Source organism: Equus caballus, chromosome 7, assembly GCF_041296265.1.
Source record: "Equus caballus isolate H_3958 breed thoroughbred chromosome 7, TB-T2T, whole genome shotgun sequence".
Classification (NCBI taxonomy): Eukaryota; Metazoa; Chordata; class Mammalia; order Perissodactyla; family Equidae; genus Equus; species Equus caballus.
The window spans coordinates 86,263,340-86,290,342 of NC_091690.1; the positions used below are offsets into that span (position 1 = coordinate 86,263,340).

Below are 27,003 nucleotides of genomic sequence, written 5' to 3' on the forward strand. Positions count from 1 at the left end.
TGCAGTAGGCCCATGGAGCTAACCTTCACAGGTTACTACCCTCCCTTTCCTCTAAGCAGGTCTCATCTACTGACTTTTGATGGAGGCTGAGGTCTGAGCTCAGATGTCGCTTCTGAGAAGGCAGCATAACGTCCTGTTCAAAACCAGGGGCTTTGAAACCAAACCATTTGGGTTCAAATCCCAAACCAGCTACTTTTAAAGTTTGTGATCTGGGGCAAGTCAATGAACATTTGTGCCTCAGTTTCTTCATCTGTAAGTGAGGGTAATCCTAACGCTGACCTCAGAGGGTTATTGTAAGGATCAAATGGTGTAATAACATATGCGCTGTTCTTAGAGTGGTAGCCGGCACCTGTTAAACACTGAATAAGCGGAAGCTCTTTTTTAGCTTCTTCTCTCATAAGAGCTTGCTCTTATGCCAAGAGCAGATCTGATTGGGGCAGAACTGGGAAGCTGAAGTCTTTATCTGGCGTTCATGTCCCGCCATGCCCAGGTTTGCTCCTCTCTGGTTGGGCAGAGAGAGCAAGGCCTCCGGGGACATGGCCTTCTTTCTATAGGGGAGGATGGTGGAGGGCAAGATGGGGAAGGAAAGACATTGAGCTCAGCCTGCTGCTAGCGCAAGGGAGGGAAGAGGGAGCCAAGATTTGTCGAGCATCTCTTCTGGATTCAGCATCACCTACTTCATCTCTTTAAGCTCCCCTCCCCCGCCCCACTCAACACCCTGTTGGTGGATGAGAAAACAGTCTCAGAAAGGCTGAGTGACTAATGCCAAATCATGCAATGTAAGTAAGAGGGAGCCAGGATGAGAGCTCGGATGTGAGATTTCTAAGTGACTGATCTTTCTGCTCCAGTTGGCTGTGGTAGATGACCAGGGCCTCGCCCTTAGATGCTTGGCTTGATGTCTGCTATATAGGAAGCTCATGGGAGGTCGCTGATCTCTGCTGGAGCCAAAGGATAGGCCCCCAGAGTCACGGGGCATCCAGCACTGGACCACGTAGGGGGGCTTGAGTCTCTGTCTCATTACTATCATGAATAGTGGTGCTTTCCCAGAATGCACAGGGACGTGCTCTCTCTCCATCTGCAGGTGGATGGTGTTCTGTGCTTGGCCGATATCCTGACTGATGACAGCCACTCAGAGGCCACGCGGGCTGAGGCCGCGGCTGTGGTGGCCCAGGTCACCTCCCCACACCTGCCCTTCACCCAGCACCTCAGCAGCTTCCTGGAGAGCATGGAGGAGATCGTGACAGCTCTTGTCAGTGAGTCATCCTGGGCCGGAAGGGACTGCTCGGGGAGGGGGCCTTGTCACAGTTGTCTTCAGGAAGGGACTAGAAGGTCCCCCTGCACCTCACACATCTCCTACACAGAGGATCACAAGAGGTGAAATCCCACCACCGAAGGATAAGAGTCAGGCTTTAAAGAGTTCTGGTGTCGTCTTCTACTAAAATGCGTGCAGCCCTCCGAGAGGCTCCTTGAAGTGAGGTCAGATTGGGATTAATTGGCCTTTGAGAATGGAGACCAGGAAAAGCCCCGGGGAGGAGTGAGGTCTCTAATTTTGAGGTTCAGATCCTTGGTCAGAAAGACTCTGATGGCCTTTGTTCCTGACATCTCAGTGTCTTGTACCCAACGAATGTGGCAGCAATGACCGGGGGCAAACAGCTTCTCAGAGAGCGCTGGCTCACCCCAGTCTGCTGCCTGTAGTCTCACTACTGGTCTCACATTATGGGGCCTGCAAGGCTTTGAGTCCTCGAGGTTTCCCGTCTGGACATGTGAAGTCCTGGCTGGAGAATCATAGCCTGATATCTAGAACACATTCTTCCTCCAGCTTTCCTTCGCAAAACTGCAGGAACTAGAAGGACTCTTCTGGATAGCAATCCTCAGGAAAGTTGTTTTACAAACCACGTCCTTTCTTTTATAAGTGCTGGTGATGATCTGTGTTTCTACTTCTATCCCTGTCTCTGGCACTGTCTCGATGTCTGTATCTTTTGAAACTGAATGAGAAGTAACTTCAGGAATTGTAAAGTAGCTCTGGGAGTCACCAAACCAGGGCTGGGGGGATCTGGAATTGCACAAATTTAGGAGCTGCACAGGACGCTGGACTTGGAACACTCGGGTTTGGATTTTTTGTCTTTTCATTCGTCCACACAGTGAGTAGCTATTGACCAAGAGCCCTGTGCAGACACTGTCTGAGATGCTGCCACTCACTTGCCAGGTCACACTGGAAAGCTCATTTTACAATTTTCCTAATAATACATAAAAGAAGGGGTTGGAACCATTTCTCTCAAGCTCTAGAATTTCTCCTTCTAGCTCTAGAATGTTAAGATCTGCAAGTACTTTGCACATCCAAGGCATCAGTTAAGTTGACTTCCTGGCTGATTCTAGTCCCTGGGGCAGTGGCACCCACGAGCCAGGCTGGCATAAGTCTATTTGCCAACATCCACATTTATTCAAAGTTGAGAAAACATGGAAGCTGACTGTTGAAAGTCTTGGCTGGATGGAACTCAAGGGACCCTAGAGTTCAATGCTAACTCTATAGGAGAAGAAATCTAGGCCCGGAGAGGTTAAGGAACTTTCTTGAGGCAACATAACAATGTTAGGATTCACTTAAGCCAGGAGTTTCATACTTCACACTGGAGCCGGGGAGGAAACATAAAGGAGTTGATGAGGCCAGATGGAAGAAGAAAATTAGCAGATTTGAGTCCTGTATGGAATTGAAAAGCAGGCGCACTGACTAAAGTGGAGGCAGTCACTGATAAACTCCAGTTGATTGTTGCCACATAGAAAAGGCTAGGTTTTAAAGATAAGACAAAAATCCTAAGTTTTATAGGAAGATCTCCCAATTTATAAATGATAGAACATAATAAAACAAATAAGCATCCCAAAACACATATAGTCCAAACGACCTTTCACTATTGCCGTATGTCCATTCCGACTTCTTTGCCCAGACTGGTTTTCTCCCTGGAGAAGAGGAGTCTCCTCATTTATTTCACCCTGAGGAAGACGCATTGTGGGGTCTGCTCGGAGAGTCAGCAGATGGGATGTATCTTCTGGGCAGGACGCCAGGGCTCTGTTCTTTGGTGGGAATAAGCCCTCCAATTTCTTGCCATTCCCTGGAAACATTTATAAATGAGCCACTGGAATCCTCAATTTAATCTTCCTAACACTTCCCAGGTGACTCAGACTGCAGTTTAAATAAATGCGCACCAAAATTAAATGGCACTTAGACGGTTGTGTTAATAATTGCTGTGTTGGCAGCAATGGTGGCTGCATAAGAATGAGGGTGGGTGTTTGGACCTTTAAGAAATCTTACAGCAAAGTGGGCCGGTGAGTCTTGTGGTCTTACTCCAAACCCTGGACGGAGGGAGGTGGCCTGGAAGGGGTTGGCTGTACCCAGTGGTTCCCCTCAAGTCAGAGGATAGGACAGTCGTTGGAAAAGGGGAATTACCGAGTTCTTAATTCCTTGGCTAATCCGTTGTCCCAGCCCTGGGCACTTAGATCAAGATTCTGAGTTGTTTAGTTGATCACATCTGGGCTTCGGGGAGCAGCGCCGCCCAGAGACAGACATTGCCCTCCTGACAGAACTGAAACCTAGATCCGCAGGAGCATCGCTGGGGCTGAGTCAAAGAGGCCAAGAGGAAGCCTGGAGTATAGAAGGAATGGGGATTGTGGAGTCACCCAGACCTGGATTTGCTTCTAGGCCCCAACAATTGCCAAAAGTCCTCAGTTTCATAATTTTTGAAAAATCACTTAACATTTGAATCCTCAGTTCCTTTGTCTAGAAACTGTGATGAAATCTAGGATGTCGTAAAGATAGAATGACTTAATGATGTAAGAATGAATAGCAGTGCTTTGCACAGAGGAAATACTCAACGGATGGTAGCTACTGCTGCTCCTACCAGCTTCTCTGGGTGTCAGCTTCTACATCTGTAAACAGAGGCAACCATTTTCTACTTTAAGGGTGCTCAGAACTTAATGGCACAGTGCAAGGCACACTGCAGGTGGTTCAATTAATGTTATTTTCTCTCCCATTATAGTTAGGGACCAGTAATGGCACTCTCTGGAAGGTGCCAAGAGGTGCTAGTTTCAATATCAGAGCCCAGTGGAAGTATAGACTCTTTGTCTGGAAGGAAGAACTAGAGATCAGGATAGGATATAGCTCAACTCTGCCTCCTGAACTGTCTCTCCTGGGGCTATTGCCCTGAAGTGTGGCTTCTCTTCCTGTATTTTCATAGAGATGTTATCAGTAGGAGAGGGCGTGGACCCAGGAAGCACCCTGATTGTTGCTCAAGTTGGAGCTGAGGGTCAGAAGTCAGGTCCATTGGGGTGGATGGGTGGTACCATGGGCAGAACCCTTTCTTGCCTCTATTCCAGATCATGCGGAGCCCATAGGAGGATGTTAGATGGTGGAAGGATGCAGAGGTTGAGGGTGAGCTCCTCCTCCTTAAAGACCCATCAAACCCATCAGTACAATTACAGATGCAAGTTGGGGAATCTGAGTAGGACTAGTAATGGCCAGTAGGATCAGAGGGAATGAGCGTGACATTCGGGGGCTTGGTGTAGGACTTTTCTGCAGCCAGATGACCCTTCTCTTGGGACCAAAAAGAAATAATGAAGCTCTGCTGTTGGCAGCTGGAGAGGCAGAGTCTTTATGTTTTAACTTCAGCCTCTTTCTCAAGGCAAATTCAATGGCAGTCTAGTGTACATTACCGGAGACAAATGGACTAGGAGCTCTTTCCTGCTTTAGGGCCTTTGTAAACGCTGTTCCTTTGGCCTGTGACATACTCATCCTCCAAATAGTTTCAAGATTGACCTCATTTTCTTCTCAAGGTCCTAGCTGTACATTCATTCCTAAGGAGAGCTTCCTTATGCACCCCAGTGGACCTCAAGTTATTCTCTCTCTTAGCACTTGTTTATTTTCTCTCTTACATTGGTCAGATTTTACAACTATTTATATTAATTTTTTAAAAACTCATTTTCTCTTGCCTACTAGTAGGATGTAAGCCTAAAACTGGCAAAGACCCGATGTTTCTTGTTCACCATGCCATCCCAAGACACCAGCAGTGCCTCATTCCCAGTGCTCACTCAGTAAATAATAGCTGGACGAAGGAATGAACAGGAGTCACACATCAGGATTCAAATCCCAGTTCTGCCACCTTTTTAGAGAGATAAATTTCCCTCTGTAGTAACTACTTCCCCATCTGTAAAATGGATATTATAACACCTGCATGAGTTTTCGCCCAGGGCTGTTGTGGGAACCAAATGAGATAGGATGTGAAAGCACTTAGCAGTGAAGATCTTTTCTTCCTCTTTGCCATCCAGAACTGTGCCAAGAGGCCTCATCTGGAGAAGTCTTCCTGCTGGCCTCTGCGGCCCTTGCCAACATCACCTTCTTTGACACAATGGCCTGTGAGATGCTCCTGCAGCTGAATGCCATCCGCGTCCTCCTGGAAGCCTGCAGTGACAAGCAGAGAGTGGACACGCCTTATACCCGGGACCAGGTGAGAAGCTCAAGTGGGACCAAGAACAAGGCCCTGACCTGAAGACAGAGGTTGGGAGGCCAGGACTGGGGAGAGGGACACAACATGGCCTGGCAGCACGCAGTCAGTCCTGTTGGTCACATTCTGTAGAACAGTAAAGGAAAGTGTTCTCAACATGCCCTGTTGCCCTTGAAGGATCTCCACAAGCACCCTCTCTACCCACTTTTCACCTCCCAACCACTGTAGGGCCTTTCTCTTTCTCCATTCACACCTGTCCATCCCAGGAGGCGGAGACACCATGGGAAGATCCCTGGACCTCCTCTGAAGCTCTGTCTCCCAGTCCTGTTGGTGCCTGTCTGACATTGTACCCTGCAGCGAGCTGCTTCCCTTCTCTGACTCCACAAAAACAGGGGCTTGGAGCAGAGCCTTGATTCTGGCCTCAACTCCTCTTGTCATTCTCAATGTTTTCATATACTTGAGCTCCATGTAAAGTTTTGTTTGAGGAAAAACGATTTTAATGCTAAACGTTTTTGAAAACATTGAATGAAGGGGTTTTAAAGGGCCTTTGAGCTCTGAGGTTATGGAATTATATCCTGTCCCACCTCTGCCATACTCAGCTTGCCATTTCCCTACCAAAGGGTGGGGCTGATGGACTCTATAAATTCCATGAGGCGCCCCAGCTCTACATTAGATGATCCCCAACCTCCAACCCAGCTCATCCCTGTCTACATCTTGGCCTCCCTCCCTGTCTGTTTCTTCCAGCCTCATCCCCTAGTCGAAGCTGCCACAAAAATTTTGCATCCCAGCTCCTAACCCAGCGCTCCTGGAAAGCCTTCGTTGATGGCTCCAGCTCTCTGGAATTGCCTCCTTTTCTCGGAGGCCACGTCTCACAATGCAGTGTTGACTTTTCCAATGATATTTATTTCTTCCTAGTTATTTCATGTCAGTTTTTTCCCCTGAGGGCATGGTCCATGATTGTACTTCACCAGGATCTCTTAAGACCTCTAGCCCAGAGCTGGCCATGGCGAAGTTCTCTAAATGCTTGTTTAGGGAGTGAAAGAGAAGAAGCAGGATGGCACCTCATCAGTTCTTTTTTATCCTTAGAATCTCTGATCATAGAAACTCCCATTTAGAGAGAATTTTCTAGTATATAAGCATTTGCATGTGAGGCTCTAATAATACTATAAGGCTGATAATATTTGCTCCATTTTATCGATAAGAGTACTGAGGCTCAAGAGGATGTCCCCAAAATCTTATAGTTGGCAAGTAGCTAGCCAGCATTTAAATCCTGGCCTGACTTAGACTTTAGTCTTTGACTCTCAACTACTACCTGCTTTGAAAATGAAGTGGAGGTAGTGTAGCTGTGGGGTCAGAGAGACGGAGGGTTGATCCTGCTCAGGCCATTTGTTAACTGGGTGACTTTCATCAAGTCACAGCCTCTTTGGTGTTGGTTTTCTCATATATTAATTGAGACATGAATGTCTACCCTGCAGGGTTATTGTGAGGGTCAGTGAGCTAATACATATATAGGACCTGATATAATGCTTAGCTCCTGCTAAGTCCTCAATAAATGAGGAATATCATTATTTTGCAAACTTGATGCCCCAAGGAAGAGCACATCCAAAGTCCTCAACTTGGCCTTCCAAGCCATGCATGATACAGTTCCCCATTTCTTTTCCAGTCTAATCTCTCACTTCTTAGAGTTGGGCAAGCCTCCTATAGAGGAAAGTTATGACAGTACAAACAGACAAGGAGTGATGGCCCACTGGGCTGGCTGGTGGTCACTTGGCTCCTGAGGGGGCATGTCCAATGTCCACTGGAGTCTCAGCCCTTGGCTGTGGGCAATGGAGCTGGAGAGCCCAATCTGCATTGTCTGCCTTGCTCCTGCTCTGCCCTTCCTCAGCTAGACACCTCCAGTTGCTGGGTCTCTCACCTACCGAACATGATTTTAGGTCCCTTTGCCTTCAAGTGCCTCTCCTGTGGCCAACCCTGGTCATTTCTTACAAGATCCAGGAGTGAGGCCATAAGAACAGGGATTTCTGGGTCACATGACCTAGGTTCAAAGCTTCTGTGCTATTAATAATCATGTAATTTTGGGCAGCTCACTCCAAGCCTCACTTTCCTCATCTGCGAATGGGGTTGAATAACACATTCTTCCCAAAGTTGAAATAAGAATGAATAAACTAATGAATATAAACTTTTGGTACATGAAATAAATGGAAGCCACTGTGAATGTTATTATTGCTCCTGGCCTTGGAGTGTGTGGCACACAGCCCTGAGTAGGGAACCTCCAGAGTGGAGTTTCTCCATCTGTAATATGGGTATAGTGTCTTCCAGCTCAGACATCCTGTGGCTCTATGGGCAGAGACCCTTTTTCATCATGAGGAGTGACTGGACGCCTCTTGAAACACCATTGATTCCCAAGAAGGAGGGGACTCGGGGTGGGGCGAGAATGTGGTCCAGTTCTCTGCAGATGGCAGTTCTTTCTGAACATGGAGTCAGGAGTTTTCCTGCCCACTTCCCAACCGCTCTGTTCCCCCAACCCTGTCCTCCCCCGCCTCCCCGACTCTGGTCTGAGCCAGGCCCGTCTCCCACCCTCCTCAGGATGGCTTCACCTTCTGCCCTGGCTCAGAGCAACCGCTTAGCTAGTGGGAGTGCACCTGTTAAAGAAACAAATGGCTCTTTCCTGTGGCATAGGGAGGATTAAGGCACTCAGAGGGCTCTCTGTAATGAAGATAAAGAAGATGAATTAGACTCTGCAGTGCTCACCGCCCCCTGAAGCATTTAGGAGATTAAATGCCCCTGAGGCTTCCGGTAATACATCTGCCAGTGACGCCAGCGCTGTGCGAGGCCTCCGGATCTACACGTTGTCCACCTCCGCTTGGACATCTCAGTGAGATCTCTTCGTCGTCTCCACAAGCTGAGTCTGCTTAATTTGTCCAGCAGAAGCCTCCGCAGCCGTGCCTATCCTGTAGCCCCGTTGGGGTGTGGACAGGGGTGAGGGCAGCCTGCGGCCTGGGCTCTTCCTCCCCCCTCTGCTAATCTGGGGGAGCCGGATGTGGCCAGGCATCCAGGAGCACTCTCTGCCTCAGGAGCCCTCTGTGTGGCCTGCGTTTTCATCCCCGGAAGTATTTTCCAGGGGTCATGTTGCCCAGGGAATCCAGCCACAGGTGAGGCCTGGGGTGGTGGGAAGGGGGCTGCCTGGTGCCGGTGCTGGTGCTGGCTCGCCTCGCCCGCCCTGCCTGCCTGTTGATCAGTGACCACCTAGGGTGAAAGGGACCTGGCTGTCTCATCTAACTCACAACAGACCCTCTCACTGAGCATGACTTTTTGTGGCCTTCAGAAATTCATTGCTTTCATAGAGGCAGAGGTGCTGGTATATTCTTCCCGTGAAAGCGCAGTGTCTTCTTGGCATTTTAGAATGCCCGGATTTTGTAGCATTTCTGAGACCTCCCTGTGAATATCATTTTCTGGAGTCTATTTCTCAGAAATGCCAGTTTCTAGTGATGCTAATTTTGACTCACACCACAAAAGCCTTCTATAGTTTGTAAACCGCTGTCGTATATACATATGACATATGTGACACAGTAGAAACAGCATAGGCTTTGAGTTCATTTGACCTGAGTTCAAATCCTGGCTCTGCCGTTTCCTAGCTGTATGACCTTAGACAAATCACTTAACCTCTCTGAGCCACCATTTCCTCATCCATGTAATGGAGATAATAATATTTCCTTCCTCCTTGTGTCATTATGTTCATAAATGCATAATGCTCATAGAGAACTTAGAACCAAAGTGGATACTCAAACACAAGTAGGGCAGGGGGCTCTGATAGAACCAGGGATTGGGATGGTCTGAGACAGGGAGGGTCGGCTTTGGAGCCAGAAGAAAGGGTCAGGAAATGTAGTTAATGTGGTGGTGAATGCAGTGTGGTGTGAGTCAATGGGTGGTGTGTGTTATTTCAGTCTGTGTGTGGGTATCTATGAGGTGTGTGTGTGTGTGAGGGGCTGATGAGGACTATAAGCCACTTGAAGAGGTTGGTACCTCTATTTGCGTATGAATACATATACATATAGACCTATCTGGAGGGGATTGGAGGAAACCAGGACCTGGTCCTGATCTGCCCCATAATCCCCTCCCTAAAAGTCAAGGGAAAGCGAGGCAGACAGTGTGGTCTGGCATTTACCTGCTCTCTAATACCGTGAGGCCCACACCCCAGCCTCGGCGCAGTCCCCAGAGACAGTCCTCTGCCCCGTCGCCAACAGCTTAGGACCTACATCCAAGGCAGTTCCATGGCCTTTGTGGCTCTCTCTCCTAAGCCGGAATCTCAGCCCACCAGTGTTTCCTCTCTGGTAGTGAGGAGGGACAGCCAGGCCTGGCAGTGAGAAGACCCCAGAACCAGAGAGCGGGAGCAGTGTGCTTGTCTCAGGCCTGGGCAGGTGCCCTCCTGGTCTCTACACCCGTCCAGCTCTCAGCTTCTGGGCCCCCCAGACAAAACCTAACAGACGGAGAGAGAGGCTCAACAGAGAGAGGAGGAGAAGGAGAGGGCTGGACCTTCTCCTGGGCCCCCTGGTTTGCTGGCCTGGGGAAGATAGGGTGTTTAAAGAGACCACACCCTTCCTCTCTCAGACCCCTTCATTCTTCAGACCTGCGTCCTGGCCTCGATTATTTCTGCTCTTCCTGCTCTTTAGCAGAGGAGTGGTGTGGAGGGAAGACCTGATGGCAGGGCAGAGAAAAGCCCTGAGCTTCCCCGAGAGGCATTTTTCTGGCTGGTCTCAGGGCTGCAGTTGACATTGTTGCTCTAGCTTCTAGAGAGTTAACACAGTGATAATAGAAATCTAAATATTCCATCTAGCAATTAAAGAGTAATTCTAATTACAGTCTCATGAACTGTTGGCCTTTTTGTCCTAATTACTGCACAGCATAAAAGCAATCATAACTTTTCATTAAATCTAAGTCAGAGTTTCTGTATTGCAAGTTCTGTTAGATCAGAGCACCTGCCTCTCCTTGGGTCTCCTGCGTAATCCTCGCTTGTCTTTTATGTGGTATGGACCTCAGTGTTGGTTTACAACAAAGCAAACAAAGGGGACAGAGGTAGAGTGGGAGTGGATCCCAGGCAGACATTGCTGCGTATGTGAGACAAGCCTGGTGCGCGCCGTGGGGCTGGTTGTCGACAAGTGCTCACCTGCCCTGGGCCAGCACAGAGCAAACCTTTTCCTCCATGTGTGTGCTGACGTCAAAAGGCTTTGCCAGCCGCCTTCTTCCCACACAGGGCCATTTCTTCCTGAATCAGTGACACGGGAGGTCCTCTGCCATTCTGGTTCAATTTGCTATTCACCTCAATTTTCCTAAGGTGGTCAGTCAGTCTTTGGGAGGCCAAAGGAAAAATGATTTCCGGTGCCACAGAAGGTAGGAAGCACACAGTTGGCTGGGTTCTCTGCTGGGAGGAGCTCCTGCTCTGGGATCGTGCCTCCCTTTGGGGATGATCTCACGTTAGCAGCACGTTTGTCAACACCGGGTCTTGCCTTGGGAGGTATTGCTTAACACAGTCTTTGAGGCCTGGGTACTTTTGGGCTCTGTTCTCCAGAGGCAGGTTAGACTCATTTGATTTAACAAATGTTCTGGGTGCTTGACGAAACATTGGGTCATTTAATACACACAACAGTCTTAGGAATTATCTTATTTTTCTCTTCTGTAGTGGACCAAATAATGGTCCTCAGAGATATCTACATCCTAATCCCCACTACCTGTGAATGTGCCGCCTTACATGGCAAAAGGGGTTTTGCAGATGGGATTACGTGAAGGATCTGGATACAGGAATTTTGTCCTGGATTATCCATGTGGGTCCAATGTAACCACAAGGGCTCCTTTAAGAAGGAGGCAGAAGGGGCGGAGTCAGAGAATGAGATGTGATCGAGGAGGCAGAGGTCAGAGTGACCGTGTACTAAGAGCCAAGAATGTGAGCAGCTTCTAGAAAGTGGAAAAGGGGAGGACGTGGACTCTCCTCTAGAGCCTCCAGAAGGAATGCAGCTCTGTCAACACCTTGATTTTAGCTCCGTAAGATGCACTTGGGCCTTCTGGCCTCCAGAACCGCAAGGTAAAATTGTGGTGTTTTAAGCCATTAAGTTTGTGGTCATTTGTTTTAGCAGCAATAGAAAACGAATAGACCTTCGTTAACCAAGGCACAGAAAGCTTGAGCAAATTGGCCAAGATCAGGGGGAAAGTAAATGATAGAGCCATGATTTGGGACTAGGCTGATCCATGCCCATAGCCACTACACTACCTGCCTCTCACTGGGGCCTCCTTGAGGCTGATCTCCATCTTTGACAAATAACTGCAGAGGGAGTAGTGCCCCTTGTTTAGGAGGAAAGGGACTTAACTGAAAACCGTCAGACAGGAATGAATTAGCCCGGATCAGGGAAAACTGTCTGCCGGCTCCTGTTCTCTGTCTGCCGACAGCACTGCTATCACGTACCAGCAAGGTAAACGGTTGTCCCTAAAAGCCCAGGCCTGGGCTTGACTGCACGAGGAAGGTGACCCCTTCCCCTCGACGTCACGGTGCATACAAGGATGTTTCCAAAGGGGTACTCAAAGCAGGGCATAATTGGCGTTTATTCAAATTGTGCTTAATTGAGTTCTTCATCTGAACCTCAGAAAACCACATGGGGTACAGGCTCTGCAAAGAGGAAGTAATTTTCATTAACAGGATCTAAATTAGTCTGACACAAAGACCTACCTGTGCCTGTGACACAGCTCATAATTGCCGTGTAATGAACCCGATGCTGCCGACAAAGGTTTCCTTTTCCTTTTTCATTTTACCCTTCCTCCCTTTCTTCCTTCCTCCCCACTGCCTCCCTCCTTCCTTCCCTCCTTTTCTTTTGGATCTGTATGTCAAGCTAGTGTCTTTATTCAGAGGCCAGGCTGGTGATGGTTGGTGTGTAGCGGCCCCTGTGTGGTGGGAACAGAGGCCGTGCTCCCTGCTCCTGCTCTCAGCCCGGAGAAGGCCACATGAACTGCAGTCTGACAGACGTGGCCTGTGTCTCCCTCCTCGTAAGACTGTGCACTTTCTGCCTTTTGGGAAACCTTCGATTGTTTGACTGCTTCTTCAACCCATATTTATCCTCTAAGTCCTTCCACTCAGCCCACAAACACTCACGATCTTAAAGGGAGAGGGGAGCTCCAAGGACTAAATCTCCTTTAATTCCATTATCTTCCTAAAATGCAAATGGGAGATTGCCACTCTCTTCATAAAACATCCCACTGGGGCAGAGTTGTCTTTGGGGTAAAGATTTTGGGGTACTCTCTGGCCCCTCCCCTGGCAATACCCCAAGTCCTGCTTACCCAACCAGGCCCCTGACAGGTCTGAGCTGAAAGGGGCTGACACACACGGATGCCACAGCACCCTGAGAATATGTATCCCTTTTCCACATGTGTTTAGTGAAGAAAGGGGAGATAGACATTCTATTAATATGGCAAACATTTTTGTTTCTGTTTAAAGAACAGATTTGTTATATGCATTCATTATCCAGAATAACATGCTGATATTGAGCCTCTTAACATCTGGATCATCTTTCTTGGTAGCATCACATTACTATGCGTTATCCAGTTTCAATATTTAAGCTGCCCGAACCGTCCTCAGGGGACTGCCAGCCACTGCCTCAGAGGCGGGGGCACGGCCTGCAGTTACACTGTGCCACAAGCTTTGAAGAAACCTTTCAAGAGAGAGAGGCCTACACCAACGAGAAGCGTTTTTCATTTTATTTTGTTACTTATTTTAATTACCGTTTGAGAGTGCTGGCGGCTTCTGTGGAAGCGAGTGGACTTTCCTCTTGCTGTGTGTGTCAGGAACACGGTCATGGCGGTATCTGCATTAACAGGTGCCAAGTTTCCAGTGTTTTCTGGTGGTGTTTTGTTACCCTGTACAGTTTGGGGTCTGCGGTGGGTCCCTTGATGGTCCATTCCTTATTCCAGTTTTGTGCTGTGAGTTTTCTCTGCAACCTTGACTTTGCCAAGGGGTGGGCATGGGCTGGGCTGTTGGCCCCCCAGCCCATGAGGTTGTAGCAAGGCTCACTGTCACCTGGTGTCAGCATCTCTTCACTACAAGTAAAGCCCTTCAGCAATGACCAAAAGCAAGGTTTGGAGGCCACAGACTTGTCAAGTGCAGCTGAGCATGAGCTTTCTCATCAGATTCCATATAATACCTGATGCTTAGGATGTAATCCTGCCCTTTTATCCTGCTCATGTTCTCTAACTTCACCTTAGTCTCCATGAATTTCAGTTGAAAGTAGGTAGGGTTCGGTTTCAGGGCAAGAAGCTAGGATGGGGAGAACCCAACCCAGGGCAGGGGTAGCCAGGAACCGGCCAGTTCTATCTGCATTTCAGGGTCTGGGGCCAGAGGGACCCTGCAGAAAAATGACGGGAGCCCCATCTTCACTCAGGTGGCGCTGTTCTCTCCAGTGGGCTCGTTGGGTGCCTGGGGGCCATCCTAGGGCCACATGATGAGGATTGGACATCAGTCACTGGGGAAGCACATCTGGTGGCAGGAGCCCATGGGGATGGAAGAAAATCCCATAGAAAGATGGGCCAGGCGGACAGTAAGGAGTCACGGGCTGAAGGAAGGCTTTTAGCCTCTGGCTCCCCGGTCTGTAGGGAGCACCTTTTGGCTCAGGTGTGCCCATTTTCTTAGCTTCTCAATTCTCTTTTTTCAGATTGTGACCATCTTGGCGAACATGTCTGTCCTGGAGCAGTGCGCCTCTGACATCATTCAGGAGAATGGTATGCCTTTTCAGCAGTGTGCATGTTGCATGGATTGTGTGGCCATACAGGAACACGTGCCTTTGTGTTTGTGTGAAGGCCTATGTGTAGGTGTGTAAATGTGTACAGGTGGGTCTCCACAGTTGCGTGAGCACATATACGTGTGCTTCTGTGTGCAACTGAGCCAATATGTAAATATTTGCTTGCCTTCACGGAGCTTCAATTCCAGTGGGAGGCAGACAATGAACAAGAAGAAAGAGAATATCAGATGGTGACAGTGCCATGCAGAAAATAAAGCAAGGAAGGGGTAAGGTAGACCCAGAGTAGGGGTGGCAGTTACCATTTTAACTAGGATGCTGAAGAGAAGACAGAGGTTTCATTATGATCCAAGAAGTAAAAATTTATTCTTACAAAAAGGTGCATTTAACTTTAAGGCATTTCTATTGTATTGGATTTGGCCTCACTAGAAAGCTGAAGTGCCTGGAAAGGGGTGAGGTGGGCGAGCAGGTCAGGGCCAGCCGGATCCCTTGACCCCTCAGGTGAGGACCCAGAGCATCCCTTCCCCACTTGCTCCCCGGCCCCCACCTTGTGCTGAGGGTGTCACCAATGTCCAGGTGAGGAGGCCAGGTTTCCCTGGCCAGGAAGCTGATCTAAGCAGTCTCTGCTGGAGGACAGGTCAGCTGCCTTGCAGCTGGGGACAGAGAGTGGGGAGGGCTTCCTGTGACTAGGAAATAAGGGAGCAATTAGCAACCGGTTGGAAACCAGAGACGCTAATGAGGACAAGTGAGCTGGGAGCCTGGGCCAGCTGCCTCTGCTCTTGTTAAAGCCCCTTCTCCCAGGTTGCCTGCTGTCTTAGCAAACACACACATTCCCCATCCCCCATTGCTTTATTGCTAATTGAAAGGCATCGTTTTGTGTTCATTTCATGTGATTGAGCTAATAATGAATAACTTTACTGAGCCAGCTGAGGCTGAGAGGCTGAGGGGTATCATCTGTGGCCTCTTTCTCTAGCCCTCAGAGCCTCATGTTCAAGTGGCCAATGGGAAAAGGTCTCCATAGGCCCACGGACCTGAGGTTGGATTAGCTGGCACGTATAGAGGGTTTTATGGTTTACAAAGTGCTGTTTACTGACTCATTCAGTCAGCAGTTTTGAGACCTACTATGTGCTTGGCATTGTGCTAACAATGGAGGGTCTCGCTGTCTAGAAGACAAAAGGGATAAGGTGCCAAAAGTGTGACACCTGTAATAAAATAATGCCACAGAGGGAGGATGGCACAGTAACTGAGACCGTGAAAACTGGAAACAGACTGTCTGAGCTTGAATTCTGGCTCTGTTATTTATTGGCTGTATGACTTCTGTTTTTCCATCAGCAAAATGGGAACAAACATAATACCTGCCTCATAAGGATGATGTGAGGATTAATATAAAGCAAATGAGAAAGGTATCTGACACAGAACGAGCACTGTGCTAAGTGTATCTGCTCTTTCAGGAAACGGTGTCAGTCTCGCAGGGTTTAATTGAGGAGAGTTTGAAGAAGAGACTATTTACCCAAGTGGAGCAGGATTTGAGGGATCAGCAATGGTGATGACACAACCATGGGCCACCAGAAGACAGCAGAACTCCTGAACTGGACAGAGTAGGCCCCGTTGTGCAGGCTGGGCTTTGAAAGGCACTCCTCTTACCAGGATGCTTGAGACTGATGCACGTTGCCCCCGGCAGCCTGGTGATTTTGTCTCTGTCCTGCCCTGAATTGTGTGTGAGTGTCGTTGGTGGCCCTGGGTGAAGGGGGCCATACCAGGAGGTCAGAGAATGTGACCACTGGTCATCCTCACACTGGGAGGCCGCCCAGGCTCTCGCTTGTCAACCCATTGGCATCAATAGTCCCCTTTCAGCTGGTTCCGCTTCTCCCTCAGGGGCTGGGGCTGAGCTGGCAAGAATACTGGGGAGGGAACATGGCCTTGGGAGCTGCTCTCTAAGCTGTAACTCCCCACAGTTTTCAGGCAGTTTTTCTGGCAGAGCCTGGCCAGAACCTAGGAAACATATTCTAGATTTTCCTAGGCAGCCCCGATTGCATAACATCTTTTTCTAGATAAGACTTCTAAAATGTATATTTAAGGGAAACTTTGTTTTTATATGTTTATAAGGCTTTTCACATGAATACATTTGCATTCACTCATTTGATATTCATTCAACAAATATTTGAGCTAAGCACTATTCTGGGTACTTTAGATATATCCATGCAGGAGATGGACAAAAATCTTTGCCCTGTGGAGCTTTCCTCCTAGCATATGAGAAACTCTTCTTTGGCAGATTCTAGGTACAAAGCTGCAGTCTGGAAAACGGCTTCTTTATGAGAACCTTGACCAAGGGAGTTAGTAAAATTTCTTAAGTTTGTAGCACTTCCTGAAATTGTCATTTTGGTATCCCCTGTTTATGCCCCCCGGCCATACATACATACCTCAGGATATTAACAGGCACTGTCTTAGGGACATTGTGGGCATAGGGAACCTGAAGGCCTATTCCATTTAGCAGCCAAGGAGTGGGTCTGGGAGAGAAGCCCTGGGCCCCAAGATTAGAGCATGTGGTGGCAGAGTTAATAAGAGCCCAAGGCAGGGCCTGCAGAGTCCCTTGAACCTTAGGAGGGAGAAATGGGGCAATTCAGGCCTAAATTTCCCAGTCCAACTACTCCACGCTCTTCCAGTGCATGAATCCCCTCTAAAGCATCTGATCTAGTGATTATCCAGCCTAGATTTGGGTCACCCGCCATCAGGGGGACCCGTCATCTTTGGACCCGTCAGATGCAGCCGACATCAGAGATGAAGAGGTGATGGAGAGTAACCAGATTATCTGAGTTCTGATACCAGCTCCCCAACTACTCACTGCATGACCCTGGGCAAGACACTTCACTTCTCTCTGGGCCTCAAAGTGAATTCCCATATAACTAGTTCCTGAGGCTATTGGGAGGTGTTAGAGGATCAAGCATTAACTGTACATTTAGCACTGCATCAGGGATGTAGTGAAAGTTCAGTAATGGCGTTAAAAGAAATAAAAAGGGATGTCCTCCAGATGGCCCCTCCAAGTCTAGGAACTTGGTACAGAGAATCAGAGACACCCCCGGGGCAGAAGGAGAGAAGCCTTGCCCAGCTTCCCCCTGTGGTTGAGACCCCTAAGTCATTCTGACAGCCTTTGCTTGAGCCCTGCAGCCATCCATCCAGCTGGCCCCGAAGGGAAGCCTCCCTGCTGGGGTGGGGACCAACTGTTCACCACTTCCCACCCAGGGGTCCAGCTTATCATGGGCATGCTGTCCGAGAAGCCAAGGTCTGGGACCCCTGCCGAGGTGGCAGCCTGCGAGCGAGTCCAGCAGAAGGCTGCAGTGACCCTGGCCCGTCTCAGCCGAGACCCGGAAGTGGCACGAGAGGCTGTGCGGCTGAGCTGTAAGTGATGCTGGCTGTGGCAGGAGTGGAGCGGGGGACTTGGGGACAGGTGTGGCCCTGATTTCACAGTGGCAACCGAGGGCTCAGAGTAGGAGCTGGCTGGGGTGAGCCCTACTCTCTGGGTGCTGAGAAATACTGGGATGGAGGCCCAGGGTGCAGCCCCTAGTCTAGCTTGCTTTAACCTGGGGCTGAAGCAAGAGAGGGGAAGGGCCCAGAGAGGTTTAAGTGGGCCAGAAGAGTGGCTCACCTGCAGACTTCCTGGTAGTTAAGACCCCATCCTTTCATTCACTCATTCGTTTTTCTCATTCATTCACTCATTTGGTTATTTGCTTACTCATTTATTTACTTATCCACTCATTTGTTCATTACTCATTGTCTCACTCATTAATTCATCCTTTTGTTCATTCATTCACTAACTCATTCATTACTTTACTTATTGTCCATTAACTTATTAGTCCATTCATTAAATCACCCATTCATTCAGTTAGTCACTTACTTACCCAACAAATATTTTCAGAGGACCCACTCTATACTAGGCTCTGTTCCTGCGTGCTAGGCATATAGAATTGATTACAACATTATCCTGACTGCGGGGGCTCACAGCCTATGAGGTCGGCAGCTATGGAAACAAATATTTGCACGATAGTGGCGTAGAGTGACGCTCAAACCCTGTCCACGGCACGTGTGGTACACAGGGAAGGAGCCCACATTTATCTGTGTGGGTCAAAGATTGTTTTAAAGAGGAGCTGAGTCTTCAGCTGTGGTTTGGGGAGTTATTCCAGTGTGAAGGCTGAGAGGGGCCTCCAGAGAGAGGCCTGGGAATCGGCTTGGCAGTGGCACCCATCATCCAGGTACCCCGAGGACAGCAAGAGGTGGCCCTGCGACAGCAGAGGGTTCCAGCTCTGTAAAGACTTTTTAGAGGATAAATGTAGAATGCGTCCTCGTGCTTTTTGTTACTTTATCTTACAATGAGTTTTGTTGTTGCTTTTAGAGTTTGAAAAAGCCAATTTGCATTGAAAAGCAGTCATTTATTAAACTTCCCTCTGTAAAGGCCTAGGAAACGTGAACCTGCTCAATGTGTAGTTTTCTGTAATTTTATCCACAATGTATTTTCTGACTGAACTACGCAATTGGGAAAAAAAGGTACTGGAAATTTCCACTGATGTAAATGTTAAACATAGTTCTAGTAAAATCAGAAGTATCCACACAGGAAGTTCTTTCTCAGAAGGACCTGCAGTGCCTTCTACTGCTCACACCTCTGCACCTTAGCTGAGCTCAGTCCTGGCCAGTGTTTTGGCACTAAGGAGTTTGGTTTTGATGCTCCAGCTCATCCTGGCCCTAACCAGGGCCTTTTTGCATCCAAGGGAGCAGAAAGTCTCCTTAAGCTCCTCCAGGTGGGCTCAGCCCCCTTCTGCGGCTGATTGGCGGGTTGACCGGGCCCTGAGGGCCACGTTCCTCGATAAGGTTCCATGCAGAAGGCTGCATGTGAGAGATGCAGGGGGGAGCACCTCTAGGTCAGGCCTGGCCAGGTGCTCCCCGTCCTGGGTGTGAGGTTCTCCCTGTCTCACGCAGGTATGTCCCGCCTCATCGAGCTCTGCCGATCGCCATCCGAGAGGAACAGCAGTGACGCCGTGCTGGTGGCCTGCCTGGTGAGTTCTCAGACGTCCCTAGCTTCCTCCCTGGGCTTTGGGATTGCAGACCAGGGGCTGGGAAAACGGGCCATGCCACAGTTGGCTTGGGCAAGCCATGAAACTTGTCTGGGCTTCAACCTTTCTCTTCCTTTAAAATGGTGATAAGAGTAATACTTGTTTCACTTAATTCATAAAATTGTGAAGAAAATTATATGAGGTCACATATGTGAAAGATGGCGGGCTGGGGAACGCCCCCACCCACAGTTTTAGTAACCAGTCTCTGAGATTCTGGGAAATCTTAACCACAGATGAAAACCAGAGTGACCGCCGGTAGAATAGTAGCTGGTGTCCTTGATGCCATGGCGCTCACAGCGCGTGAGAGCTCGGGGATGGATGTCTCCTGCCTGTTCCAAAGCAGACATTTGAGAAAAGCCTCCTTTCGTCCTTGGACAGAGCCCCTCTACCGGTGCTCTTCCAGCTGTGTAGCTCCCCCCTCCTTTGTGGAAGAGTTCTGGAGGCCAAAGGATAGGACAGAGAGTATTATTCAGGCAGCCCCCAGAATCTTCACCCTGAACCAGGCAAGTACGTCTCAGGAGGTCCCCACCCAACTCCTCCTTGATGCCTGGGCCCACCGTGAAACAATGAGCAGGACCAGGTGAGGAATGCGTGCGTTGTCTCTACACTCCTCCCTGCTGGGGCTGGAAGGAATCCCAAAGCAGAGCAGCTTCTGGTTGGAAGCATCAAGGAGCAGGGAAGGTGTTGTATAAACAGGCCATTTAACTTCCAGAAGGGAGTGCCAGATCCTTGACTGGTCCTCAGAGAAAGTGAGGGAGAAGTGACGCATCTAAAGGTCCTTTGAGCTGTCTCACAGTGAAACAGTGACACCCCTGCCTCACCCCGTCATTTTTCTTTTAGCTGAGCTCATCTCCTTTCTGGGAGCTCCTGATGGGAATTGTGTGGCGGCAGAAACAGCAGGTGTTACACTCAGACACACCTGTCTTGGTTTTGCCATTAAGGAGCTGTGTGACATTGGGTAGGTCACTAAGTGCTGTAAATTTTATTCAATCAATATTTACTGAGTGATTCTATGGGCCATGCACTCTCTAAGGCTATGGGGATACAGCTGTGGAAAAATAAAAGACAAAAATCTCTGCTCTCATGGTCTCTTATTCTGGTACATGTGGAATAACCATAACCTTTATTTGTGCCTTTGGTGATCGGGTGAAGCTTATGGGCCTCTTTTCAGAATAGTGTTTTAAATGCATGAAATAAAATATTATAGAATTGAAAAGGAAATCAATTCTATTAAAATAATTATTGGAGTATTTAAACATGATATATTAATATAAGTACTTTTTAATTCATACATTAAGTAGTATCTAGCAGTGGGTCTACTAAGTATGGCAACCTTGACTGGAGACGAGCGTTCAGGATATATGCAGGTACCTCCAGCAGTGTAATGGGCTATGAACGCATCTGTGATGTCTGTTGGTGAGCAAGTCGCAGGGCTTGCTGAGACTTCATGCTTTGTTGCTACATTCACAACTGAAGCGAATGCTATTTCAGGAAGTGAAATAGGTTAGTGAATGTAAAGATGTAATTTTTTTCATCCGAGTTCTCAGACCCTTGTAATTCTGTCTGGTCTGGTGAGTAAAACGGAGAGAGACAATACCTGGGCAAACACGTAATCCTCGGCCCCAACCACCATTACCTTCACAACCTGGGCACCAGCCATGGCCTGATGCTGAAGAGGCCCGGAAGAAAAGTTGGGAAACTGAAGCTCCACAGCTCAGTGGGCTTGTCACAATTCCTTTTCCATTTCCACTGTTGGTTTGAATGACAGCACACAGAAGGGCTTGGCCGCTGTCTCCAGTCACTAGAAGGACCTTCTGGTGGAAAAGAGATTACTTTTCTCCTTGTGGATGTGTTGTTGGATGCCGAAGACGGTCCCTCCCTCCCGAATCCGTCCTCCATGTGGGTGCTGGGCCAGTTTTCCTCACAGACAGTTTGCAATCATGACACTTCTGTGATCGACCCTTCCATGGCTCCCTGGTACTTATGGGCTCAGCTCTTCGCAGTCTGGCTCCCACCCACCATGGGTCTGAAGGCTTCCCACCGCCTCCAGGCCCCGTGCAGCTCAGCTGGCCCAGAGTGCCCTGAGCCACCCAACACCGTGCCTTGTCCCTTGGCCCTTGCAGATGCCCTCTCTCCAACTGTGCCTGCCCCTCCTCAGGGCTCAGGCCAAAATCTTTCTCCTCCGTGAAGCTTCCGAGGGGCTTCCCGGGCTCAGAGACACGGAGTACACAGCGTGTGGCTGGGCCTGCCTACCCGGATTTTGTTTTCCTAGTAACAGGCAGGTTGTGTTATCCGGTATTCCAGATGTTATGAGAGAGGCTCTTAGAAGGCAAACACAGGCCTGCTTGATGCTGAAGATCTCGAATTGTCTACCAGACCATCTGTTTCCAGCCACACTTTCTCCCTCCGTGTCTCACAGCCTTGGTCTCCCTAACTCACCTCATGCGGAGGATTTGTATTTCTCCCCCTCTAGCCTGGAACCCTCTTAGGGCCAGGGCCCTTTCCCAGCTCTTTGTATCTCCACAGGACCTTGGGTTTGGTGACTGTTCCTTGCCCCCTGCCCCAGCCCGTGTTTGTGGGTGTTCCCGGTTCGGCTCCCAGAAGGGGCTCCACATTGAGTATGGCCCCCTGGCTGGTGAGGTGGGGCCACGTGGAGGCCGGCCCGGCAGATGGAGTCGGAAGCTCCCTGTCCTGCACTCCCGTGAGGCCTCTTCCCACTGTCAAAGGCTCTCTTCAGGTGGAGGGAGGACGTTTCAATTACCATCTCCCACATCTGGTCTGGGGAAGTGGCAGCACGGATTGCCTCTCGCAAACAGGATTGATTTTCCTTAATGAAGCGCTGTCAGTGGGCTGCTGGGCTGGCTTAGTGCTCAGTGTTTCAGACTGTCTGGGAATGAGATCCTGGGGTGACTGGCTGTCAACCCTCCAAGGAAAGCAGAGGCCGAGAGGAAGGCTTCGCGATGGTGAAGGGTCCTTTCCACCCCTGGATGCTGAGGGAGGGTGCTCTGAGTTGGTTTGGGTTCACATCCTGCAGACTTTCTGGGGACCCTGGGGAGAGGAGGGTGTCTATTTGCTTTTCTGGTTTTTCAGGTCTGTTTCTAGGTTTTTCTCTCTCATATTTTGTTTATTGCTTTTCTCTCTTTCTGGAGGTTGCCTCCTCTCTTAGGGTTTCTCTCTCTCCTCCTTTCCTTTCCCCCTCTTCTTTTTATCCCCCACAGTCCTTTCCCCCTCTCCTCCCTTTCTGCCTCCTCGCATCCTCCTACTCTCTCCTGTTGCCCTCCCACCTCAGGGTGCTCTTGCTCTTGCTTTGTCACTGTCTCTCTCTCCCCATCTCCCTTGTGTTCTCGGTCTCTTTTCTTTCACCAAGTTTATCTCTGTCTCGCTGTTTGAATATTTCCTTCTTGTTCCATTTCTCTGCTGTTTCTTTTTCTCTGTTTCTCTGCTATTTTCCTTTTCTATCTCGTTTTCTCTCTTCATGGGTCTATTTTCTCTCTATTTCTTTGTCTCTCTCTGTCCTTCCCTCTCTCCTGCTTTATTTTCATCCCTGATCACGTAAGATACATCAATGGTCTCATATCCTCTGCTGAAGATCCCTGGTTCCGTATTTACTGTGACAACTCAAGGGCGATGGGGTTGTTTCTCCCAGTGGGAGCTGAGAAGAATCAGAATGTGCTATGGAGTTCAGCCTCTTCAGCCCTTGGGGGGGTCACACCCCAGGAGAGACAGTCTTGTGGAGTCTGCTTCCTGCCACTAGTGTCTCAGACCCTGCTTATGTGCACAGGCACACGTCACTTCTCCTTGATCCAGCTTGGACATGGCAGCACCTGTTAGTCTAATAATTAGCTTAAGCCATCCTCTCTTTTCACCAGCATGGCCTGATTTCTCAGTCATAAGAACCCCCCATGTCTAGGTAATAAGCTCCCTGCCTGCCTTGTACTCAATATGACCTAGTGTCCTGGACTTGCAGCGTCCTCCATGTGTGTGTAGGTATGAGGGTCCCGGAGTTGGACTGCTGTGTGATCTTGGAAAGGCCACTTTCCCTCTCTGAGCCTCTGTCTCCTTATTTCCAAAATAGAGACTATGATACCTTGCAGCATCCTCTAGGGATTAAATGAAATACTATGTGTAGGTAGTAAGTGTTGGCCTTCCTTTGCCTTTGCTTCTTCTGCTATTCCAGATATTCCCCCCCTCTTTGTTTCCCAGGGGAAGGGCATCCTGGAGTTCAACCTTGTTACCTGCTGTGCACAGGCTCCAGAAGAGGGAAGGGATTAATATTCACCGAGCGCTTAGCATGCATGGCCTCAGCTTCCCGGGAAAGAGGTCTAGGGAGGCACACAGCTTACCTTTACAGTTTCAGTTAGCTCTAGTCGTAGAACTCGATTTTAAAGCACTTCATTGTTCGTTTTGTTTCAGCAAACGTTTATTGAGCCCTGTGCCGATTCTTGTGCTACCTGCTGTAGATACAGAGAAAAACAAAACAGAGTCTCTACCCTGGAGGAGCTCAGAGTCTAGTGTGGGAGGTAAACACCTATAAAACAGTTACAGTCAAGCGTGAGAAGGTGGAGGTCAGCCCAGGGGCTGTGAGTACACAGGGGAGGGAGAGACTGTCTCTTCAAGGAATCAAGGAGGGCTTCACAGAGGAGGTGACAGTGGGCCAGGTCTTGCAGGATGAATGCAACTGCTGGCCAGAAAAGAGTGAGGAGGGACGTCATGTCGTGAGGAAGAGCTGGGCAAGGGCACATGGACGTAAACAGGCTGGCCTGCTCAGGGGAGACTGAAATGCCCAGTGTGCGGCAGCCTGGGCAGGAGTTCCACTCTGCCTGCACCTCTCTTTCCTGTTCATCTCGTCCTGGTGGCAGACTCTGCATCTCCTTCAATTTTATGACCTTCCTTCCTCTTTCTCTCTTCTTCCCTCGCATCCCACAATGCTTTGCTCAGAACCTTGCCGAAGGTATGCATAGATGAATAGTCCTTGCTGTTCTAAGGTTCCTCTAGGGAACTGGAAGCAAGAATATAATTCCACTGATGCTTCTGGCAGTCCTAGTCTCTAGGATGAACATAGCTTGAATTTACATATATCAGTAAGTTGACCAGACCCTTAAAATGACAGATCTTTAAAACAACTGGGTTCCTAAGATGACTGAAAAACCAAGAGGGCAAGACCATTATTAAGATCATGACGATTTTCAGTTGACATCCACCATAGCGACCAAGGTGCAAATGGAATCAGGTCACCAAGTGAAAAGTTTGCTATGGTGACCAAGGACCAAAATGACCAGATCACTAAGGTGTTTGTGATGATCAGCTCAAATTGGCTGGTAAATGAGCCACTTCCTGAAATGCATCTCTCAGGGCAATTGAAGGAAATACATGCACCTGAGCAGGGCCCCCCGTCTGACCTGTATCATCTCTTTTCTTTCCTCCCCAGGCTGCTCTGCGTAGATTGGCCGGCGTCTGTCCAGAAGGCCTCCAGGACTCCGACTTCCAGCAGCTGGTCCAGCCCCGGCTTGTAGACTCTTTCTTACTCTGCAGCAACATGGAGGAGAGCTTTGTGTAGGGAGTGTGGGAGAGGAAACGCATTTGGCCCCATTCTCATGCCCCCTCTGAGTACACACCTGTGAACACACCTGAGTACACACCAGCCCCCTCACCTCCTTATTTATACTTAATTTATTTTTTACATGAAATAGACAGAGGGCTAAATATTCTAGCAACATCATCAGGCAGTTTGTGGTCCTTGGGCGTCTTCTTTGTTTTTCCTTTTTGACTTCTGTGACTTCTCAGTTACAGATGTTGAAATGCATAATGGCTAATGTGACAGATTGTCATGGGTGATTTCACTTCATCTTGCTTTCTCTGTTCTCGCTACATAATCTGGCTTCATTGTTTTTTAACTTGGGAACCAGAGTATTTTAAGTGCCCAGCAGTTTTTTTTTTTAAGTTGAATTTGTTCTTTCTAAAAGATTTTAAATGAATTTCATAGTAGGAAAGAATATACTAGAATGAAAGTTTTATTCTTTAATAAATGGAATCAAACAGAATGTGTCTTGGATTTTCTGATTAAATTATATCTTAGACTAGCTTCTTGCTTCTGAAGTTTTCATGCCACAAAACTTTTCCAACCATTAAAACTGAGTAGACAGTTGTATTGTTTTCATAGGTATATAAATGGGTCAAGTTCTGAGTGATTTAGTGAGAAACCAAAAAGATTTCAAAGTTTCCAGAAGCTCTTGGCTTCCCTGCTCTTGTGTAAGCTCATGGTGAACAGTGTCCCCAGATGAGGTTTTAGTGAATAATACCTCTTCAAAAGGATCCTTGAAAGTAGTGGTGTGTGGGAGCAGCTCATACCAGCTCACAAGGGACAGTTGTGAGGGTGTCTTCCCAACTCCACATCGAGTGACCTTATGTTAGTAGCTTGAAACTGGCAATGGTGGGAGTGTTTACACCACAGAAACTGGCAGATGCTACAAATCAGAGCTTTTGTTTTTTTTTCCAGAGAGCTGGTTTACCAATACAAGTGCTTGAAATTCACAAAAATCCGTGAATCCTTTTGAAAGGTTTAATAGCACCATATTGTGACATGATTTTCTGCAATTCAAGAAACACTTCTTGAATTCTTTTACTATTCTAAATGAATTAACCTAATGTATCAGGTCCTGGGCAAGCATCTTACATGCATTATCTTATTTATTCCTTATAATAAAATTATGAGATTGCAACTATGTTATTAAATCACTTGCCCAAGGTCACTAGCTAGTAAGTGGTGTTAGGATGTGAACCTGGTGATATCTAGTACCAGAGCCTTTTCTCTGAAGTTCTGTGATACAGAGAAAAGTGGTATCTGGGTCCTCCCACCTAAAATGATGGTGAAGATGATGATCATCATCATAATGGTAACAAACACTTGTACAGTATTTACCATGTACTAAGCCCTTGTTTTATATCATTCTATATATTAACATGAATATAAATTAACGTTTCTTACCATATATTATTTATTCAGTTCTTATAAAACCCTAAGTTAGCTATTACACCCATTTTACAGATGAGAAAACATATTTTTCAGATGAGATAATGAAGCTGATGTAGGAAGTAAATGGCAGACCCTGGATTCAAACCAGGGTCTTCTGAGTCGTTATGCAAAATCTTCACTTTTAGGAATATGGTTTTTGATATATCTCACTGAGTTATGCAGATTGTCCAAATGTTGGTGTCTTTCATCTTGTGATATCAACACAAACTTTTGTTACCATCACAACTGATCTCATCAGAAAAGTCTTCAAGTACTGAGAAGCTATCAAGCTTGAGAGCTCAGGTGTCATCACTGGCAACAGATACTGTCAGTTGTTTTTCTTGATGTGACAAGCTCACTTTGTTAATCTTTTTGAAAATGTCTATCAAACACCTCAGTCTCAGTGACCATAGTTTTTCTGCCAGTTATTCTCTCAAATAAAAATAGTGTCCCATGGAAAAAGCAACTCATTCCTTTTGCAGTTCAAACAATTAGACAAGTGTTTCTTTCTTGAAACTGATACCCCTCCTATTTTGGCATCCAGGAGAAACGCCCTAAGTCTAATTCTCATTTCATCACCCAGAATATTAAAAAAAAGATGTGTACTAAAGGTTCAAGATTTAACAAAA

The 27,003-nt window shown here is 48.1% G+C and overlaps 1 protein-coding gene across 5 annotated transcripts in view; it reads left to right on the top strand.

The window, feature by feature from the left end:
* INSC (INSC spindle orientation adaptor protein) overlaps nt 1–25,403 on the top strand; it is a 126,527-nt gene extending 101,124 nt beyond the window's left edge. For all 5 annotated transcript variants that reach the window (XM_070273411.1, XM_070273412.1, XM_070273413.1 and 2 more), the window contains 6 exons: nt 1,082–1,253; nt 5,314–5,492; nt 14,177–14,243; nt 17,501–17,656; nt 19,229–19,305; nt 24,791–25,403. In XM_070273411.1, the coding sequence (XP_070129512.1) occupies nt 1,082–1,253; nt 5,314–5,492; nt 14,177–14,243; nt 17,501–17,656; nt 19,229–19,305; nt 24,791–24,919 (780 nt within the window). In that variant the 3' untranslated portion in view covers nt 24,920–25,403. The remainder of the gene's footprint in view (nt 1–1,081; nt 1,254–5,313; nt 5,493–14,176; nt 14,244–17,500; nt 17,657–19,228; nt 19,306–24,790) is intronic.
* Nucleotides 25,404–27,003: the final 1,600 nt, after the last annotated feature.